Source organism: Theropithecus gelada, chromosome 20, assembly GCF_003255815.1.
Source record: "Theropithecus gelada isolate Dixy chromosome 20, Tgel_1.0, whole genome shotgun sequence".
Taxonomy (NCBI): Eukaryota; Metazoa; Chordata; class Mammalia; order Primates; family Cercopithecidae; genus Theropithecus; species Theropithecus gelada.
This window is the reverse complement of record NC_037688.1, coordinates 45,393,227-45,415,331: the sequence shown is the minus strand read 5'-3', so window position 1 is coordinate 45,415,331 and position 22,105 is coordinate 45,393,227. Positions and strand designations below refer to the sequence as shown.

The 22,105-nt window shown below is 50.4% G+C and overlaps 1 protein-coding gene across 7 annotated transcripts in view; it reads left to right on the top strand.

The window, feature by feature from the left end:
• The first annotated feature begins 833 nt into the window (after positions 1–833).
• KLHDC4 (kelch domain containing 4) overlaps positions 834–22,105 on the top strand; it is a 57,129-nt gene continuing 35,857 nt past the window's right edge. For 2 of the 7 annotated variants that reach the window (XM_025370535.1, XM_025370534.1), the window contains exons 1-5: positions 840–1,034; positions 5,025–5,116; positions 9,855–9,933; positions 11,053–11,151; positions 15,665–15,801. In XM_025370535.1, coding sequence (XP_025226320.1) covers positions 936–1,034; positions 5,025–5,116; positions 9,855–9,933; positions 11,053–11,151; positions 15,665–15,801 — 506 coding nt within the window. In that variant the 5' untranslated portion in view covers positions 840–935. Of the gene's footprint in view, positions 1,035–5,024; positions 5,117–9,854; positions 9,939–11,052; positions 11,152–15,664; positions 15,802–20,527; positions 20,585–22,105 lie in introns of those variants that run through there. The other 5 variants (XM_025370538.1, XM_025370533.1, XM_025370539.1 and 2 more) reach the window with 5 other exon arrangements.

The window sequence follows — 22,105 nt, the reverse complement described above, 5'->3', positions numbered from 1 at the left end:
TGAGGCCACAGCACTCATTTGATTTGTCCAAGGGGAAAAAATGGGGTTAGCTCAAGAGTCACCCACTTAGGCAGTTCTACACAGGGCTAAGCAACGTGCCTTCACAGGGGGCACGTGCACCCTGGGAAAACAGAAAGAGCGAATTAGCCGGGCATGGTGGGCTCCTGTGGTCCCAGCTCCTCAGGAGGCGGAGGTTGCAGTGAGCCGAGATCGCGCTACTGCACTCCAGCCTGGGCAACAGAGCAAGACCCTGTCTCTAAAAATAAAAATAAAAAAATAAAACTCAGAGGGCACGTCTCCTAGGACACGGGGACAGGCTAGGTGGGGGCACAGGGCGTGAGAATGGCGAGCACGGCCCGAGTATGTCAGGCCGGGGCTGCCATCTTTTCTGTTTTTTTGAAACAGGATCTTGTTCCAGGCTGGGGTGCAGTGGCGCATTGCTGCCTGGAACTCCTTGACTCAAGCGATCTTCCCGCCTCAGCTTCCCGAAGAGCTAGGACCACTGGCGCGAGACACTACGCCCGTTTAATGTTTGTTTTTTTTTCTTTTGTAGAGATGGGGCGGGGCGGGGGTGGGGGGGTGGTTCTCGCTTTGTTGCCCAGGCTGGACTCGAACTCCAGACTCAAGCGATCCGCCGGCCAACGCCTCCCAAAGCGCCAGGGTTACAGGCATCAGCCATTGCGCCCAGGCCGGGTCATCTTCTTCGAGGCCTTATGCAGAGTTCGAGACCTCCGAAGCCGCTGCGGAAGATCGAGCTCCAAGACTGAACCTCGTAGGGCGCCCAGCCGCACCTCCACCGGAAGCGACTCGAACTCGAGGCCGGAAGTGACTCCATTCCTGTGCGCCGAGCTCCGCCCCACGAGCGCCCGGTTTCGGGCGGAGAGCGCGCGCCGTTTGGTACCTTGGCGTCCCATCGCGGATTGGGACCCGACAAGATGGGCAAGAAGGGCAAGAAGGAGAAGAAGGGCCGCGGCGCGGAGAAGACGGCCGCCAAGATGGAGAAGAAGGTGTCTAAGCGCTCGCGGAAGGAGGAGGTGAGCGAGTCAGACCGGGCCTAGGGGCCCGACGTGGCGGCAGTGCAGCCTCGTCCGACTGCCAGCTCCGCCCGGGGTTGCGGGTCGCCGTGGGAGCTGCGCCGGCCCCGCGGGAGAGCTGGAGGCCGTAGAAACTGCCCCGGCGCCGCGTCCGGGCAGCCTGGACGGGGCCCGCCCCCTCCCGAGTCTCCACGTGTGTCTGGCCGCTTCTCGAAGAGCGACGGAGCTGCCTCCTTTAACGTGCTTGCTTTTCTTCGTGTGGTGTCACGGGCGTTTTTCTGCGTTTCCTCCCACTCCTCCCTCCCTCTAAAGGTAGGCTGGGTGGTGAGAAGAGGCAGGGGTTTGGCGTAGGACGACATGAGGTTGAGCCTGGGGCTGCCTCTGCAAGATGTGTGGCCTGGGAGTAAGACTCTTAACTTTTCTGAACCTCACCCTTCTCGTTTTTCTAAAGAGGACAGATAGTCATCACAGCGGCCCTGAGGAGTAAGCAGCAGATGGTTAAGTGAAGAAGGCACTGGAGCCATGGGGTATCCTGTAGCAGCTGATGGCAGCCATCACGGTTGTCTCCTTCCCTCTGGTCCTCAGCCCAGGGTCTGCAGGAGGATCCGTCCTGAACTTGGGGTTGAGTGTTCTGCGGCTGCTGCTCGTGGGTTCGCTAACCGGGGGCAGTTTTATGGCCTGCCGTGTGCCAGGCACAGCTCCCTGGGCTTTAATCCTCACAACCAGGTCAATTCCTTAGCACTGATACTCCCATTTGACAGGAAGTCAGACCAACAGGTGAACCATGAAGTGATATGGAACTGGGGTGTGACCAGATGTCCTGAATCAGGAGCTCTTGACCACATTCCTTTGTCCCTTTTGTTCCTGAGTCATTGATCTCTCCATGTCCTCATCTCTTAAATAATGGAGTTGGACTTTTCCCCTCACACTCCTCTTAGGCTCTGACTTTTTTTTTTTTTTTGACGGAGTCTTGCTTTATCGCCCAGGCTGGACCGCAGTAGCATGGCCTGCTGGCCAGGGTTGTGGCACAGGAAGTCAGTTCATCTGTGTGGCATCTTCAGAATGGTGCTTGGCGGAAAGTAAGCACTCAGTAACCAGCTGTTATCTGCTTTCTGCTTTTTTTTTTTTTTTTTTTTTGAGAAGGAGTTTCATCTTGTTGCCCAGGCTGGAGTGCTGTGGCGCGATCTTGGCTCACTGCAGCCTCCGCCTCCCAGGTTCAAGCGATTCTCCTGCCTTAGCCTCCCAAGTAGCTGGGATTACAGACATGCACCACCACACCGGCTAATTTTGTATTTTTTAGTAGAAACCGGGTTTCACCATATTGGTCAGTCTGGTCTCGAACTCCTGACTTCAGGTGATGCACCCACCTCGGCCTCCTAAATTGCTGGTATTACAAGGCGTGAGCCACTGTGCCCGGCCAGTTACCTGTCATTTTTACTCATCTTCATGTCTCCCTCCAGTGCCCAATACTAAGGTGATTGTAACAGTAGCTTCCCTTAAGAGAGAGAGTCTATCAGTCCTGGGGTTTGTATGTTATCTTAATGAACCCTCGAAACAAACCTTTAAAATAACTGGTCGTCTGATTAGGCTAGACCCACAGAAGATCATCTCTTTAAATTCAGCTGTGTCTGTAATGCAACCTAATCACGAGAGTGGTATCCCATTATTTTGCAGTCCTGGGAATTATTGGGGGGAACGGGATCTTGGGGACAGCTTGGAATTCTGCTCCCACAGAACTCATGTATCAGGTCACCTGGTTCGCACCTTCACTTGGTCCTGGCCTCTGCCTGTCTTTCCACCTGTCTCCCTGGGCTCACTGCAGCCACAATGCCTTTATTTTAGTGTCTCAAACATGCCAAGTTCTGTCTGTGGTCTTACGTGTACCCCAACCATACTCCGCCTGACTCGTCTTTTCAGCGTTCAGCTTATTGTCACTGTGGAGAGGCTGTTGCTGACTAGGCCACTGGTGTCACCCAGACCCTGCCACCTTGCTCTCCTTCAGTCCCCCAATGATGACGAGGTTCAGCCCAGGTTAAAGACTGCTGCCTTCGAGGAGCAGCAGCAGAGCTCTCCTGGCGCATAGATGCTGGGATTTGAACTGTTTGTTTAACTGCGTTGAGCAAAACAAGTTGAAAGGAATATACAGTATGATACCATTTAATGACATTTAATTTTTTATTTTTATTTTTTTGAGATGGAGTCTTGCTCTGTCACCCAGAGCGAGTGTTGCAGTGGTGCAATCTCAGCTCACTGCAGCCTCCACCTCCCGGGCTCAAGCAATTCTCCTGCCTCAGCCTCCCGAGTAGTTTGGGACTACAGGTGTGCGCCACTGTGCTGGCTAATTTTTGTATTTTTTAGTGGAGATGGGGTTTCACCATGTTGGTCATGGCTGGTCTCGAACTCCTGACCTCAAGCGATCCACCTGCCTTGGCCTCCCAAAGTGCTGGGATTACAGGCGTGAGCCACTGTGCCTAGTCTGTTTAATGACATTTAAAAATGTAAAACAATACTATGGCTGGGCGTGGTGGCTCAAGCCTGTAATTCCAGCACTTTGGGAGGCTGAGGCGGGCGGATCACGAGGTCAGGAGATTGAGACCATCCTGGCTAACAAGGTGAAACCCCGTCTCTACTAAAAAAAAATACAAAAAATTAGCTGGGCGTGGTGACAGGTGCCTGTAGTCCCAGCTACTCAGGAGGCTGAGGCAGGAGAATGGTGTGAACCCGGGAGGCGGAGCTTGCAGTGAACCGAGATCATGCCCATGCACCTCCAACCTGGGCGGCAGAACGAGACTCCGTATCAAAAAAAAAAAAAAAAGGTAAAACAATACTATATGTTGCTTAGGAATACACATGTGTAACAAAAGTGTGAAGAAAAGCTTGAGACTAATAAGCACCGAGTTCCAGGTAATGGTTACTTCGGGGGATGTGTGGGTGGGTACATGCGGGTGACACTTTATTCCTTACCCTGGGAACGGTGCACAGGAGTGTCTTGGTTAAAGTTCCGTAACTTGTGTGTTTTAAATATTGGATAGTTTAGAATACTAAGCAGTGTACCCTGCTGCGAGAGCCTCTGGGAGGGATTGACGTTCACCCCGAGACTGAGGGGTGGGCTGAAGGAAGCACGAGGTGGGGCGTGGCGGGCTGAGGGAACCCGGTGTTTTCATTAAAGGAGCGGAGAGGACGCCGGTGTAGCTTGGAGAGTGAGGCAGGGTGGGAGGTGAGGTTGGAGAGATGGGTGTGGGGGAGGGAAGATGGTCTGCAGGTGTGTGTAGCGGCAAGCAGGACACCGAAGGCTAGAAGGAACTTGAAATGTCAGGCTCAGGTGTGGTATGGGAGTGTCTCGTAAATGTTGGGAAACGGGCACTGGGACTGAGGCAGGAACACTGGGTTCCATTGCTGCCCTCTGTGCTGGCACATCAGTGCCTCGAGTCACTCTCCATGGTAGTAAGAATTGACACCATCTTACACGGATCGACTGCAGCAAGTATTTGCTGAGCCCTTGCTGTGCAGGCAGTGTTTTAACCAGACACCGTCTTGCTCTGGTGGAGCTCATATTTTACTATTTTGTTGGGGTGGAGGGATGTGGAGGAAACAAGTGAGCAAGAGAAACGTATCAGACCCTGCTCCAGAGACAGGAAGGCATGCAGGTGCGACGGCCCGGGCCTGGGCTCTGAGAGGTGCTGAGGGTGTCTGCGGTGAAGTCACGATGGGCTTGTCTAAGTGGAAGGTCTTGCAGGGGGAGCATTGGGGTGTGGAGTGAGAGAGTACTTGGTGCACACATCTACCCTTTAAGCAAACTGCCTTTGAGGTCAAGCTCTGGTTACTTGTGAATGTGTCAAACTGCATTTCAGATGCAGGCACAGTGTGTTACAATTCACAGACGTGACTGAGCCCAGTCGGATCACACTGACTGGGGGAAAGCTGGGCAGGCTGTGGCTCCCTGGCGGGTCTTAGGAACAAGTCTCATCTGTGCCTGCTTGCTTGCCCTAGGAAGACCTGGAAGCGCTCATAGCCCATTTCCAGACGCTCGATGCCAAGAGGACTCAGATTGTGGAAACTCCGTGCCCCCCGCCCTCACCAAGGTGAGCAAGTAGCATTTGTCGCAGTTTATCTGTTTCCTTTTCTTCTATACATTGAAAAACTGCTTTAAATAGCACCAGGTTTCGTAAATGATTAGGCACTGGGAACATTTTCATTATTAAAACCTGTTCTCGGTCACTTTCTTCTGAAGAAATGGAATGAGGCTGTTGAGCTTTACTGTCATAGAACCTGGGAGCAGGGCCTCCAGCACAGCCGCTGCCTCTGGACTCCTGTGCTAGCTTTGAAAGCTCCTCCACTGGTCGTGATGTGTGGATGAAAGTGTTGACCCAGTGAGCTTTTCTTTGGTTCTTAAGGTATTTTAAAAGTGCGTATTGTAGGCAGAAAGCTGAAAATCACCATGGTTTTTGCTGTGTTTGTAATACTTTTAAATTCTCATTTGAAAAGTTTGTAAATATGAATTGAGTATAAGCCATTTTAAATGAATTTGAAAATTACGTAAAAACATTCCGAGTCTGTAGGATTTCATACACATGTGGGATGAGCTGGAGTGAGAAATGGTTTGCTTTATTTCCCTCAGTAGGAGATTAACCTTGCAGCATTTACCGTCTTAATAAAGCTGCTGCAGGCCTGAGTGGAAGCCGGGGTTGCCCGTCGGGAGTTGGGGGTCTCAATTGTGCTGTGTTTGCATTAACGAGGCGCATGTGATGGCTCTGGTGCCCAAGTCCCACCCACCAGCCTCAGTGCTGGGATTACAGGCATGAGCCACTGTGCCTGGCTGTAAATGTACATTTTCTTTTCTTTTTTTTTTTTTCTGAGAAGGAGTCTTGCTCTGTCGCCCAGGCTGGAGTGCAGTGGTACGATCTCAGCTCCCTGCGAGCTCTGCTTCCCGGGTTCACACCATTCTCCTGCCTCAGCCTTCCGAGTAGCTGGGAGTAAAGGCGCCCGCCATCACGCCCGGCTAATTTTTTGTATTTTTAGTAGAGATGGGGTTTCACCGTGTTAGCCAGGATGGTCTCATCTGACCTTGCAATCCACCCTCCTTGGCCTCCCAAAGTGCCAGGATTACAGGCGTAAGCCACTGCGCCCGGCCATGTTTTCATTTGAGTTGTTGGAGCAAATGGCTTCTGACGTTCCAGGGCTCCCGAGGAAAGCCACTTTGAATGGGGATTGGTTTTATTTTTTTTTTTGTAGAGACATTTTTTATGTTGCCCAGGCTGGTCTCGAGTTCCTGGGCTCAGGTAACTGTGCCTGGCCTTTTACATTTTGTTTTGTTTTTAAATGATATTTTAGAATTTTTCCATAAATAATGTTGCCTGAAAGTCAGATGTCATGTCAGGATATAATTTAAGGTGTTGGTAGTTCCCTGGGTCAGCTGGAAATGCTTCCTAATAGGAGGGAGCAGTTACTGAAGCAGCTCTCCTGAGATGAAGACCTTTTGCTTGGTAACCTAATAACTTCGAACCTCCTACCTCTTAATCGTATTAGTTGAGAACCTCGTGAGAGTGACCAGTTTCTAAGTGAATATACCCTCAGGATTGGCTCTGATGTGACCTACCTGGAAAAGGGATATGACACCAGCTGCCTCAGTACCTCATCTGCCTGTGCGGCAGAAACACCTGGGCTAGTGCCGCTGGTGGCTGGGTGGGGGCCTCAGTTTGGGCCCTGTGTGGATTGTTTCCAAAGTTGTGTTTGGTACTTTTCTGCCAAAATCATTAGGTGTTCAGTGAGAAGAGATTCAGGGTCAGAGGAATTTGGGAAACACTTTATTCTTTTTTTCGAGACAGAGTTTCACTCTTGTTGCCCAGGCTGGAGTGCAATGGTGCGCTAGGCTCACTGCAATCTCTGCCTCACAGGTTCAAGCAATTCTCCTGCCTCAGCCTCCCGAGTAGCTGGAATTACAGGCATGTGCCACCACATCTGGCTAATATTGTATTTTTGGTAGAGATGGGGTTTCTCCATGTTGGTCAGGCTGGTCTTGAACTCCCAACCTCAGGTGATCTGGCTGCCTCGGCCTCCCAAAGTGTTGGGATTACAGGCGTGAGCCAATGTACCTGGCCAGAATTTGCCATTTTAATCATTAAAACTGTGCAGTTCAGTGGGATTACTTAATGCCACTGTGAAACCATTAGCACTATCCAGTTGCAACATTGTTTTATCACCCCAAATAGAAACTCTAGACCAACTTCATCTAACCTGTAGCCCAGGATGGCTTCAAATGCAGCCTGACACATATTCTTAAACTTTATTAAAACATGATGAGTTTTTTTTTAAGCTCATCAGCTATTGTTAGTATTAGTGTATTTTGTGTGTGGCCCAAGATAATAATTCTTCCATTGTAGCCCAGGGAAGCCAAAAGATGGGACAAGTGTCTATACCCTTCAAGGGTCACTCCCTATTTCCCCTCCCCCAGCCCCTGGTCACTTCTGGTCAACTTCCTGTCACTGTGAATTGGGCTATTCTAGGGATTTTGCATAAGTGGAGTGATAGAATTGTCTTCTTGTGACTGGCTTCCTTTACCTGGTATGTCCAGGTTCATCAGTTCTGTGGCATGTGTGAGAACTTTATTTCTTCTTAAGGCTGAATCCTGTTCCGTCTGTGGATATGCCACATTGAGCTTGTCCACTCATCTGTGGACCGACACTTAGGTTATTTCTCCTGTTTGGCTTTTGTGAGTGAGGCTGTAATGAGCATTGCATACAGGTGTCTGAACCGATGCCTAGGAACGAATGGCCGGATCATGTGGTGATTCTTTGTTTAGCTTTTAATACTGGTTTCTTTCCTGCAGAAATCCCCAGCCTGTGATGTGTTTCTATGCAAATAAATCCCCAACGGAAAATAGAGTTCTCAGATTTCCCAAACTCACTTGACCTTGAAACCTGTTTTTCGTTTGAGAAGCATCTTTTGGAGCTGGCATTATGGAGCATCCTTGGGGAACACCATCATAGAGGATTCTGAAGGGAGGATCTTTCCCAGTGACTCGCCAGATAGTCACTGTGTCTTTCATTATTTTCAACTGAAGTGGTCCTATGTTTTTATTTATTTCTGTTTTTCTTTTTTTTTTGAGACTGTCTCGCTCGGTCGCCCAGGGTGGAGTGCAAGGGTACAATCTCAGCTCACTGCAACCTCTGCCTCTCAGATTCAAGTGGTCCTTCTGCCTCAGCCTCCTGAGTAGCTGGGATTACAGGTGGCCACCACCATGCCTAGCTAATTTTTGTATTTTTAGTAGACGAGGTTTCACCATGTTTGCCAGGCTGGTTTTGAACTCCTCACATCAGGTGATCTGCTCGCCTCAGCCTCCCAAAGTGCTGGAATTACAGGTGTGAGCCACCGTGCCCAGCCCATAATATTATTATAGAATTTCCTTATAGCTCTTTTTTTGTTCTCATGTGAAATAAATAGAAAGTTGTTTGTGTTGGCCGGGCGCGGTGGCTCACATCTGTAATCCCAGCACTTTGGGAGTCTGAGGCGGGTGGATCACAAGGTCAGGAGAGTGAGACCTTCCTAGCTAACACGGTGAAACCCCGTCTCTACTAAAAGTACAAAAAATTAGCTGGACATGATGACAGGCACCTGTAGTCCCAGCTACTTGGGAGGCTGAGGCAGGAGAATGGCGTGAACCCAGTAGGTGGAGCTTGCAGTGAGCCGAGATCCCGCCACTGCACTCCAGCCTGGGGGACAGAGCGAGACTTAGTCTCAAAAAAAAAAAAAAAAAAAAAAGTTGTTTGTATTTTCTAGATGGAAGGTATCTGGCATGTATATTGAAATACTTAAAATACTTAGATATTGGACTTTTTTTTTTTTTCTTTTCCCCACATGGAATCTCGCTGTGTCACCAGGCTGGAGTGCAATGGCGCGATCTCAGCTCACTGCAACCCCCACCTCCTGAGTTGAAGCGATTCTCCTGTCTCAGCCTCCTGAGTAGCTGGGCTACAGGCACGTGCCACCATGCCCAGCTAGTTTTTGTATTTTCAGTTAAGACGGGGTTTCACCATGTTGGCCAGGATGGTCTCGATCTCTTGACCTCATGATCCACCTGCCTCGGCCTCCCAAAGTGCTGGGATTACAGGCGTGAGCCACTGCTCCTGGCCTAGATACTGAACTTTTTAGAACAATTTTGAGGTGATTTGAGAGAATAGGCTCTTAAAAGAGGACAGTTCTGAGGGCCGGGTGTAGTGGCTCATGCCTGTAATCCCAGCACTGTGGGAAGCTGAGGTGGGCGGATCACTTGAGGTCAGAGTTTGAGACCAGCCTGGCCAACACACTGAAACCCCATCTCTACTGAAAAAATACAAAAATTAGCTGGGTGTAGTGGCGGGCACCTGCAGTCCCAGCCACTCGGGAGACTGAGACAGGAGAATTACTTGAACCCAGGAGGTGGAGGTTGCGGTGAGCCAAGATTGTGCCATTGCACTCCAGCCTGGGCAACAAGAGGGAAACTCCATCTCAAAAAAAAAAAAAAAAAGACAGTTCTGGAACATCTGATACATCAGTAGGGGCATCTGGACTTGTTCCTGCCTGGGTTTTTTTTTTTTTTTTTTTTAAGACAACCAGACGCTGTGCCAGCCCAGCTCCTTGGCTGTCCTTGGAGTGTGGCCCTGGGCACTGGTAGAGGGGTTGGTGTTCAAGTGGCACCTTTGCTTCCTCTCTCGATGCCAGGCTCTGCTTTCAGGAAGTGCAGAGGCAGCCAGTCTGTGGTGACAGGATTCTGTGAGGAAGGGGACGGCGCTCGGGTGGTTGTTGGGGGTGACCGTGCTGACCTGCCGCTTGTGTCTCTTGTAGATTAAATGCCTCCCTCTCGGTTCATCCTGAGAAAGATGAATTAATCCTTTTCGGAGGTGAATATTTCAACGGCCAAAAAGTAAAGTATATATTTTTTCTTTTCTTCCCATATTGCATGAGTATCATTTGATAGAAAGTTAACTTAAGGCAGTGACATCAAATACGCGTTGGCCCCTTCACCCCCTCGTATCACGCACTTGAGCTGTCAGCCTGATGTGAGATGTCGCCAGGATGGTCTAGGCACTGGCATGGCTGTTGATGACGTCGGTGGTCCTGGGGTCTCCATTCCTTGGACTTAGACTGAGCCCCAGTTCCGCCGTCATCACTCTTGACAGGCGGACCTGTCTTTGTGGTTGTCTGTGCCGTTCTTCCTCCCAGTGGGTTTCCAGGTTTCACACTCAGCTTTCAGGTTGTCTTAAATAGGGAAAGTACTAATAAATTGTAGGGCTAATTTTTATTTTTGAGCAGGCCAGAGAGACCTGTGTTTCACAATTGTGTGTGAAACACCAAAGCAGGAGCTCACCTTCCCTACAGCCCAGGATGGGCCCTGGGGGTTCAACTGCTGGGGACAAACCTGGGGGTTTGTCCATCTTCCTCTCTGTTTTCGTGCATTTAGAAACTAGGCTTGATTGGGTATGGTGACTCATGCCTGTAATCCCAGCACTTTGGGAGGCCACAGATCACCTGAGGTCAGGAATTTGAGACCAGCCTGGCCAATGTGGTGAAACCCCATCTCTACTGAAAATAGAAAAATTAGCCGGGCGTGGTGGTGGGTGCCTGTAATCCCAGCTACTCGGGAGGTTGAGGCAGAGAATCGCTTGAACCCGGGAGGCAGAGGTTGTAGTGAGCCGAGATTGCACCACTGCACTCCAGCCTGCACAGCAGAGCAAGACTCCATCTCAGAAAAAACAAAAACATAAAAACTAGACTTGAATTAGGAGAATGACCAGTCCTAGTAAACGACAGCAAGGGCTTTCAGTGCCTTCCAGATTCCTGGGCCGTGGGTCGTTTTCATTGTGTCACCATCCCCGAGGGCCCCCCCGGGGACCCAGTGGCCTCCCTGCATTACTGGTATCGTTTCCATTGCTTTAGGATGTCAGTTTCCCAGGGAACTGTCATGATTAAGATTGTTCTCACCACTGTCTTGGAGGTGACACAGTATCATTCGTGACACTGACATTCTTCTTCCTTCCTGTAGACTTTTTTGTATAACGAGCTCTATGTCTACAATATCAGAAAGGATGCCTGGACCAAAGTTGACATCCCCAGTCCACCTCCGAGGCGCTGTGCTCACCAGGTAATGTCAGCACTGACTCTCAGCCGCCCTCCCTCTTCCCACGTGAGAGTCTGGTAGACACATGGAGAGCTGACAGGCAATGGGCGGCTGGTGCGGAGGCTTCGGCCTCCCAAAGTGCTGGGATTACAGGCATGAGCCGCTGCTCCCAGCCTGAGTGTCTGGATGTTTTCATCTGTCAAATAGTGTTGCGTTTTGTCCTGGCAGGTGATTCAGTTCCTTGCAGATCATCTTGATCCTTTTGAGACTCTCTCTAGGGCTGGCTTAGCCCTCAGTGGTGGCCTTTCTGCAGTCTTTAGTAAATGACCTGTGTGGTCAGTGACATCTTTTCACGTCGTCTGGTTGGAACTTGCCTGTTTCCAAGCCCTGTGTAAGCTCAGATAGTTCTCAGCTCAGAAGATGCTTTTGTCTTCACAGTAGTGGTTCCTTGGTCTCCCCCTCCCAGGGTGCAGCTTAGTGTGCAGAGACTCCAGGGGACGCCCCGTGCAGATTGCCAGGGCTCTTTCTCCCATGGCTTCCTCTCTCCAGTGCTCTGCCCTGTCACTTTTAGCTGCCTCCATGTCCCTGAACTCCAGTCCTTGTCTCCTCAGCTGTGCAAGACCGCCTGCCCTGCCTGGGCCCCTTGTCCCTGCACCAGGGAAGAAGCTGCCTGCAGGGGCCGGAGTCGTGGGTCAGGGCTCCCTGGCATGTTTCCTGGCTCTCAGGTTCGCAGTCCTGCACTTCCCGCTTCCCGTTGTCTGGAGGTTGTTGCTTCATAGGTTTCGTCTGGTTTTTTCCTTGTTGACAGCGGGGAGCTAATGTGCTCCATTGTGGTCAGGAGTGGAAGTTTTACCTGTGGGTCTTCATAGTTTTAATCTTCCCTTGAATCATATTTATTTTGTTCCTTGGTGTTCATTATCTTTGAGGCGTAGGCTATACGAAGCTCTTAGACCACTGATCAGCCTGCCTTTGTGTGGTCCTCTGGGTCGGACTGGGTCGGGCCTGGGATTCTAACTAAGATGGAGGAGAGGGTGTTAGAGCAGTGCTGTGGGTTACACTCTTTTGCCTGGAGTTTGACTTCATTTTTTTTTTTTTTTTGTCTTTGTTTTTGTTTTTGTGGAGAACAGGGTCTTGCTATATTGCCCAGGCAGGTCTCAAACTCCTGAACTCAAGCTATCCTCCTGCCTCTGCCTCCCTGAGAGCTGAGATTACAGGCGTGAGCCACTGCGCTCGGCCGTTTGACTTCATTTTTTAAGAATGGCTTTATTTTTTGTATTTTAAAAATAGGGTCTTGCTTGTTACCCAGGCTGGTGTCAAAGTCCTGGGCTCAGTCCTCCCACATCAGCCTCCCATCGTGTTGGCGTTACAGGCATGAGCCACTGCACCTGGCCAGGAATGGCTTTAGGGACTGATAATGTAAGTCATAAGTATTCATTCCATAAAAAATGAACAGGATTAAAAGGAAAGTCCATTGTCCATTCTCCCTAAACTGTGAATTTATATTTTCTGCATGTTTTCTTTGCACGTACAGTTCATATTTCTTTTCTTTTCTTTTTTTTTTTTTTTTTGACACAGAGTCTTGCTCTGTCACCTAGGCTGGAGTACAGTGGTGCGATCTTGGCTCACTGCAACCTCTGCCTCCCAGGCTTAAGCGATTCTCCTGCCTCGGCTTCCAGAGTAGCTGGGATTACAGGCGCATGCCACCACGCCTGGCTGATTTTTGTATTTTTGGTAGAGACAGTGTTTTACCATGTTGGTCAGGCTGGTCTCGAACTCCTGACCTCATGATCTGCCTGTCTCAGCCTCCCAAAGCGCTGGAAGTAGAGCTGCGAGCCACCACACCCAGCCAGTTCATATTTCTGTGCATCTATTTCATGCAAACTGGAGCATGCGTGTATGTGTTCTTTCTATAGTGTTCTCTCCCGTTGATGTATTATTGTAGGATTGTTCTATGGCATTGAATAGTCTTCCACGAGATGACATTTTAAAACTCTGTTGTACCGGGTGGCATGTTTGTGCCACCTAACTTCCTCTAGATTCAAAACATTTGTTAAGTTTCGGCTTTGAGCCAGTCATCATGTCTGCTGTGAAGGTGTAAATTGGTCAATTTCTTCCTGTGGGACTATTGGGCTTTTAGAATGATAGGAAACCTGACCTGTCCTTTTACAGGTCAGTCATCATCTGAGATGACAGACGCAAAGAACGACTGGAAGTGGGTGGGGTGGAGAGGGACATGCCACCCCTGTGTGCTGCTGCTACCTGCCCCCGCTGTCTGGCCAAAAAGGAACCGCATCGGTGCAGAGGGGCAGCACTGTGGCCGTTTCTAAGTGTGGGTGGGCGAAGCACCACCTCAGAGGTGCTGGGAGGGAGCCTGCTGAGGACCACTGTCTGCCCCACCTGGGCGCACTTGACCTTAGGTTGGCACTCTCATTTGCCAGCCCTCTCTGCGCCCTGTGTGGAACCATTCTTCATCCTGCTAGATCCTCACTCTTACCTCGAAACGAGAGAGAATAAAGCAACAGGCTTTTATGAAAGAACCAACTCTGAAATGACCACGGCTGAGCTGGGAAATGGGGCTTCACCTGCTGCCGGGGTGCTCAGGTTGCTTTTTCTCTCTGTCCCTTTTTTTTTTTTTTTTTGAGACGGAGTCCCGCTCTGTCGCCCAGGCTGGAGTGCAGTGGCGCAATCTCGGGTCACTGCAAGCTCCGCCTCTGGGGTTCACGCCATTCTTCTGCCTCAGCCTCCCAAGTAGCTGGGACTACAGGCGCCCGCCACTACACCTGGCTAGTTTTTTGTATTTTTAGTAGAGACGGTTTCACCGTAGCCAGGATGGTCTCGATCTCCTGACCTTGTGATCTGCCCGCCTCGGCCTCCCAAAGTGTTGGGATTACAGGCGTGAGCCACCGCGCCCGGCCTTTTTTTCTTGCTTAATTACACCACCAGGTGCATTACAGTCACGCGAAGCTGGGCTGCGTGACCTGGGCAGGGTGGGCGGCTCTCACCTGTGGAGATGCAGCACTGAGGGTCCCCCTCCAGCGTGGTTACTACTACGGACTGCCTAGGAGCGAGCTCTTCTCATCCTGGACCCCAGTCGCTGCTTAACTTGCAGGTTTGGAGGAAAGACCCGGTGGAGCCTGGTCTCCGCCTCTGCTTGCAGCCCAGCAGTCTGTCCAGGCAGCTCTTCCCACAGGTGGACGTGGGCCTTCTCCTAAAGACTCTGCCGCCCGCAGTTCTTGGGGCCCTGAGAGGGAGTGGGCCACGGAGGGCCTCATGTGGAGTAGCTGGTGGTGTCTGATGACCCATCAGGGATGCCCTTGTTTTTGGTTGGTGGTCTGCTCTCTCCTCGGCATCCCCTGCTGCCAGAGTGCCTTTCCCTGTGTGGCCCGGAGGACATGACTCCCACTGCGCTCCTTCACCTTTACTGTGGTGCTGAAGTCTTTATTAATCATTCATAACGTCACGTAAGGCTGGGTGCGGTGGATCGTGTGTGTAATCCCAGGGTGCTTTGGGAGGCTGAGGCGGGAGAATTAACTAAAGCCAGGAGTTTGAGACCAGCCTGGACAACATAGACCCCTTCGCTACAAAAAATTAAACAGCTGGGTATGATATCATATGCCTGTAGTCCCAGCTACTCAGGAGGCTGAGGTGGGAGGGTCACTTGAATCCACGACGTCGAGGCTGCAGTGAGTGATGACTGATGATTGTACCACCGTACTCCAGCCTGGGCGACAGAGCAAGACCCTGTCTCTAAAAGGAGAAAACATTACATAAACGCTTTCTTTTTTTTTTTTTTTTTTTGAGACGGAGTCTTGCTCTGTCACCCAGGCTGGAGTGCAATGGCGCAGTCTCGGCTTATTGCACCCTCCGCCTCCTGGGTTCAAGTGATTCTCCTGCCTCAGCCTCCGAGCAGCTGGGACTACAGGTGTGTGCCACCACGCCCGGCTAATTTTTGTATTTTTAGTAGAGACGGGGTTTCATGTTGGCCAGGATGCTCTCTATCTCTTGACCTCGTGATCCACCCGCCTTGGCCTCCCAAAGTGCTGGGATTACAGGCGTGAGCCACTGTGCCTGGCCCATAAACACTTTCTTTTACGTGCACATTGTACTTGTGAGGCTAATTTAGTTGGTCCATAATAGCTAGGAAAGGGATTAACGAGAGCAGGCAGACAGCTTTATTGCAGATATTAGTAAAAGGAAAACACTGCTAGGTTGCACCACACCACTGTTAATATTTAAAGTAACTAGCTGTGTCCACTTTAATGGGATATGGCATTGTCTACATTTAAATGGATGTTTATTTTGCAACCTAGGGATCCGTGAAAGTTTGTCAGACCCTTGACTGAGGACATGCTTTCCTACGAGGGTGCTTCTCTGGAATCCTCCCCTCAGAGGCAGGAGAGGACGTGGCTGTGTGTGGGGCCGGTCACGTTGGGGGGCAGCTGAGATAGTACTGAAGCGCTCACCACTGCCAGTCACCCATGACACTGGCCCTGCTGCTGTGTGGCTGTGCCCTGACCTGTCACCTTTCTTTTCACAGGCGGTGGTGGTGCCTCAAGGTGGCGGACAGCTGTGGGTCTTTGGAGGGGAGTTTGCCTCTCCCAACGGAGAGCAGTTCTACCACTACAAGGATCTCTGGGTCTTGCATTTGGCCACCAAGACCTGGGAACAAGTCAAGTAAGAAGCCAGATGAGAAGCTGAGCTCCAGGCGTGGCTCTTCTGTGCTTGTGTGCTGAGCCCAAGTGCTGGGAACAGACCTCAGAATACCAGGGCTCAGAGGAACCTGGGTCACAGTCCAGGAGTCCAGCCTCCCTGGGTCCTGGGAGACCACGTTTTCTCAGGACCCTTCATAGAGAAGCCTGGGCCAGGTGTAGGGGCGCCAGCTGCCTGGCTTTGTTCTCCAGGTTCCTCTTGTCGCTGGCTGCCAGCCTCTCGCCTGTGTTGCAGCTCTTCTCCTGTGGTCTTCTGTTTACACCCTTGGAGGCAGCTCTGGGTGCCCAGCTTGCTGGAAGGGGAGCCCCGGGGGAGCCCCATAGGGATATGTCATTGACTAAAAGGGTGTCCTCTTTCTGTGTCGAGTTGGTGTAGAAACTGTGGAGCTGGTATGAGACAGGAAGGACATTGACATTTCTCTTTGAACCCCGCTCAGCCTCTGTTGATTTCCACCTCTGTCGGGAATGTCACTGACGGGGTTTCTGATGCACGTTTACCACGGGTGTCTCCCATTAGTCAAGAGCTGCATGTCTGTCCGTGTAGAGAGCCAGATGGTGTGTTTGCATGTAAGTTATTTAAGAAATCTAGTCGAATGACAGACTAAAGTAGAGTTGTTAGCGTCCTTCTCCTAGGTGTGGCCTGGCTCGATTGCCGCTGCCGTGACCCACCCTTACACACGCCATCTCTCTGCCATTAAAGCAGCACAGCGGAAGTGCCCTTGCTTCCGGGAGAGAGGCCGCTGCACGCAGGCCTTCTCCACGTCCCAGGGCTTCAGCTGCAGGGCAGCGGCACTCCCTGGAGCCCGCACTTGGTTATGTCATGATGAGCCACTTCGGGGTGTTTCTTGGAGTTTGGGCTCCGTTATGTTGCGGTGAGTCTCGTCAGGATGTCGAGGCCTGTTCTGCTGGCTCCACGGCTCTGCCTGGCTCTAGGGCGGGAGTGTTAACCAGTCAAAGGAAGAGTCCGCTGTGCATGGGGAGGGTGCAGACAGATTCCCTGCGCTGGGCCCACCTGCTGGAGGAGGGCTTGACCATAGCCTTATAGTGGGACCTCATTCCTCGAATGTTTGCTTATGGTAGTTAACACAGGAGACTAGTTTTAAAGGTATATTGTAGAAGCTGTTAGACTTTTTAAAATAGTGATCCTGCAAATGTACAATGTAGTTGCCATTCTTAGCCCCCAGTTTCAGTCTCTACAGGGAGTGGTGGGGCAGGAACAGGATCATGATGTGCTTCACTCTCCTCTTTTTGCCAGAATCACCATTTGTGGAGGTGTCTGTGTCTCTCTCTCTTTCTGGTCTTGTCTTTCTCGCCTCTCTCTCTGTCTCTTCTCTGTCTCTTCTCTGTCTCTCTTTCTCCTTCCTTTGATTCTTCCTTCTTCAAGAGATAAAGTCTTACTCTGTTGCCCAGCCTGGTTACAGTGGTGTGATCACACCTTACTGCAGCCTCAAACTCCTGGGCTCAAGTGGTCTTCCTGCCTCAGCCGCCTTAGTAGCCGAGATTACAGGCGTGCACCACCATGCCTGGCTAATTGAAAAAAAAAATTTTTTTTTCTTTTTTTAGAGAGGGAGGTCTTGTTAATGTTGCCCAGGTTGGTCTTGAACTCTTGACCTCAAGTGATTCTCCCATCTCAGCCTCCTGAGTAGCTGGGATTATAGGTGTGAGCCACTGTGCCAGGCCGAGCTGCTTAATTTCTGTATTTCTACTGCTCAGCAGGATTCGGTTACTGCTGCTTAACGTATTTGTGATTGGGAGATGCCTAATGCTGAGCATCGTTAAGGCCCTGACGAGACGTACAACGGTAACAAATGGTCTGCAGGGGATGTTGTTTGACAGCTGATGTCCACATCCCTTTCTGCGTTCTCTCCCACCTTGTAGTCATCTCGGGGTGCTGAGCCCTTGCCCTCATAAACACCAGGTGCCTTGACTGTCCCCACGGCCTCAGCCTGCCCTCTCCCACACTGCCCCGATGTCATCTTGAAGACCTTCAATGTGAGCAACCCCCTCTCTTGCAGTGTCAGTTGACTGCAGTCTGTTGTGTACCAGCTCCAAGCACATCTTAGCTAAGGTTTTCTGAGCAAGACATTCAGCAGAATCTAGAAGAGGTGGATGGATTTGCCCATATAAAATAGGAAGGTCTGTGTGTGGAAAATGATGCCACAGGGAAAGTTAAAAATAGTGACCGGTGGGGAGAAAGTAACTGCAGCATCAAGCAGAGCTTACATTCAGGGAGGGTGGTGCCCTCTGAAGCAGAGCAGAAGGCGGGGTAGAGGGCATCACGAGGCAGGCCCCAGGGTGGGTGCTGCGAGAGCAGTGCTGGGCAATGGGTGCAGGGTGGAGAGAACATGCCCTCACTGCTTAGTGAGTGGCACCCGTTCAATGGAATTTTAAATGTACGTGTCCCCTGACCCCCAAGTTTGCTTTAAGGATTATACCCTAAAGAAATGCTTTCTCTTATTTTGTACAAAAAACATGTACAAAATATGTACCAAAAACAGGATGCAGAACAACATATGCTTGGAAAAAAGCCTGCGTGTGTGCACCTGTGTGTGTGTGTGCATATGATTGCATGCATGTATGTGAACGTGTGAGCGTGTGTGCATGCATGTGCCTCTGTGTGCCTGTGTGTGCATGCGTGTGACCGTGCGTGCATACACGTGAGCATGTGTGTGTGCATGTGCCTCTGTGTGCCTGTGTGCGTGCATGCATGTGTGACGGTGTATGCACGTGTGTATGTGTGCATGTGTGTGCATGTGTGTGTGCATGCATGCATCTTTGTGCATGTGTGTGCCTGTGTGATTGTGTGCCCGTATGTGTGTGTGAGCATGTCTGCATGTGTGTGCATGCGTGTGCATGCTCTTGTGTGTACACTTGCAAGTGTGCGCACTCACACAGTGACCCAGACAACCTGGTGTGTGCACACTGTACGTGCACAGGAGAAGGTCTGTATTTTTGAGGTTTCTTCTGATTCATTGATCTTTTCTTGGTATCATTCTTTATGCCATTTTAATTAATTATGTAGCTTTATGGTATATTTTGATAGGTTGGAGGATTTTTCTCATTTACTTAAAGTGTATGCTTTTTCATGTATTTTTTTTTCCATGAGCTTTACCATCAGTTTTTCAAATTCTATTTTTTTTTTTTTTTTTTTCTGAGACAGTCTATCTCTGTTGCCCAGGCTGGAGTGCAGTGGTGCAATCTCGGCTCACTACAACCTCCACCTTGCTGCTTCAAGCCGTTCTCGTGCCTCAGCATCCCGAGTAGCTGGGATTACAGGCGCCCGCCGTCATGCCTGGCTAATTTTTTTTTTTTTTTGAGACGGTGTCTCATTCTTATTGCCCAGGCTGGAGTGCAATGGCATGATCTTGGCTCACTGCAACCTCCACCTCACGGGTTCAAGCGATTCTCCTGCCTCACCCTCCTGAGTAGCTGGGATTACAGATTCCTGCCACCACGCCTGGCTAATTTTGTATTTTTAGTAGAGATGGGGTTTCTTCATGTTCGTCAGGCTGGTCTTGAACTTCCGACTTCAGGTGATCCCCCCACCTCGGTCTCACAAAGTGCTAGGATTACAGGCGTGAGCCACTGTACTCAGCCTTAATTTTTGTATTTTTAGTAGAGATGGGGTTTCACCGTGTTGGCCAGGCTGGTCTTGAACTCCTGACCTCAAGTGATCTGCCCATCTCGGCCTCCTAGATTGCTGGAATTACAGGCATGAGCCACCACACCTGGCCCCCAAATTCTAATTTTAAAAGTCCAGAATGATGATGATGATTTTTTTTTTTTTTGGAGACGGAGTCTTGCTCAGTCTCCCAGACTGGAGTGCAGTGGGCGCGATCTCAGCTCACTGCAAGCTCTGCCTCCCGGGTTCCCGCCATTCTCCTGTCTCAGCCTCCCGAGTAGCTGGGACCATAGGCGCCTGCCACCACGCCCGGCTAATTTTTTTTGTATTTTTAGTAGAGATGGGGTTTCACCATGTTAGCCAGGATGGTCTTGATCTCCTGACCTTGTGATGCACCTGCCTTGGCCTCCCAAAGTGCTGGGATTACAGGCGTGAGCCACCGCGCCCGGCCAGAGTCCAGAAGGATTTTGACTGGATTGTGTTTGCTGATAAATCGCATTTAGGCAGTGACACCATCACACCCCCGGTCCTCCCCTGGGGAGCATTGTGCATCTGTCCATTTAGTTGAGTTTATTTATTTACTTAAGAATTTAAACCTGGGCTGTGGTGGTAAAGAGTGTCAAATCCTAACCGCTAAACCCCCTGGGAAGTTACATTTATTTTTTTTAACCTTCAGTCAAGTTTAAAATGGCCTGAAGTAGAATTGTAGAGTCCAGGCCTGGTGCGGTGGCTCATGCCTGTAATCCTAGCACTTTAGGAGGCGGAGGTGGGAGCATTACTTGAGCCCAGGAGTTTGAGACCAGCCTGGACAACATAGTAACACCCATCTCTAAAAAAGAAGTTAGCTAGGTGTGCTGGTGCGTGTGTATAATCCCAGCTACTTGGGAGGCTGGGGTGGGAGGATCACTTGAGCTCAGGAGTTCTAGGTGGCAGTGAGCTGTGATTGCATCACTGCACTGCAACCTGGGCCACAAGTGAAGCCCTGAGACTTAACAGAACATCAAAATGCAAGGCATATACATTTAGAAAGCTTTTGACCTTGTGTCTAATGGTTCTCCCAAAAGCCTGCAGTTAGTGCCGGTGCTGGCATGTGGAGGGAGGGCTGTTAGCGCTGATGCCTGTGCGGGCGCTCCTGTTTCATGGTTTTCCTCAAGTGTTCTCCGTGCTCATCCTCACTTCATAACTGTGGCAGACGGTGGACTGAGCTGCGGCGCCTTGCAGAATGAGTCTTGCCTGCCCTGATAGGAGGACGCTGTGGGCAACTCGTCTGCAGGGGCTGGGTTTTGATTCTGAACTTAGAGAACAGTGGGGGGTTTTCCTGGCACGGTGGCCAGCAGTGCCGTCCGCTGGCAGAGAAGAGGACCTTGAGGAGTGGTTCTCCAATCTTCATACTCCACGTAGCCCCTAGGGAGCCCAGGAGAATGCTCCTTCCTGCCCTCGCGCTCCAGACCTCAGTCCCATTCAGAGCAGGTTTGATGTGGGGTTGAGGAATCTGTGTTTTACCCCAACGCCTCCTTGTACGCTCTCCACGATCCCGATGCTGACGGCTGGTGATCCATCAGCCTCCATCACTGGTAGAAAGCATGCTTACTTTGAATACTGTTCAACTGATGTGAATTTTTTTTAGCTGCTGCTTAAAAGAAGTAAGATTATTCATGTAAAATACTCTTAGATCCTTAACAATGAAAGTAGTGTAGGTTTTGCTTTTGTAAGTTACTGATGATAGTAGAATGAAAGCATTCTCTGAATGGTTGTTTGACTGGTCAGGCTCTGAGTGCTGTGTGACCAGATCGTCATGGGCTAGTGTAGCTGGGAATGGTACAGGGGACTGAAGGGCGCAGGCGGCCTGTTGATTTCACGGGCTGGGCTGTGGTGTGTGGCATCCTGGTGCAGTAATTGGGCTTTGTGGTTCACACACTTTGTGGCCACTGCTGAGAGAGGACTACTCTGGCTGTTTTTCCTCTGTCATTTTTTTTTTTTAATTGACCTAAAAAGAAAGGTCAGGAGATTCAGCTGCAGTGAAGACGGTTTTTGCCCTTTCTGGGGAAGATTGCTCTGGCAGGCCTCGTGTGAGAATCCCCATGGGGTGGGCGTATGTCTTTTGAGAAGTCCAGGAAGAGCTCGTCAGGAGACAGAATAGACGTGCCTGCCGCGACGCAGTCCTGCACTGCGCTTTCGTTTTTTAGTGAATATTTTTTACTTCTGTGGGGGAGTTAGTTTTTCAGCTGAGGGACTGAAGTTGGGGGGAATTAAGTATTGGTAGAGGCGCACGGAGTCTGAATTCAGTATCTGGAGTAGTCAGTCTCTTCTTTGTCTTTTAAGGGTTTTCTTGTAGGAAGGCAGAATAGATTCCCTCCTGTTACCTGGTCATTTTTAACAGTGATGCATATTTTGGGATGCTGATAATCTGATTTGAGTCAGGTTAATGTATAGTAGTGGTCCCCAACCTTTTCAGCACCAGGGACTGGTTTCATGGACGACGATTTTTCCCCCGATGGTGGGTGGGGGGGGGGATGGTTTTGTGATGAAACTGTTCCACCTCAGATCATCAGGCCTTAGATTCTCCTAAGGAGCTCACAACCCAGCTCTCGCAACCTGGATCCATCGCGTTGCAGCTCACAATAGGGTTCGCACTCCCGTGAGGGTC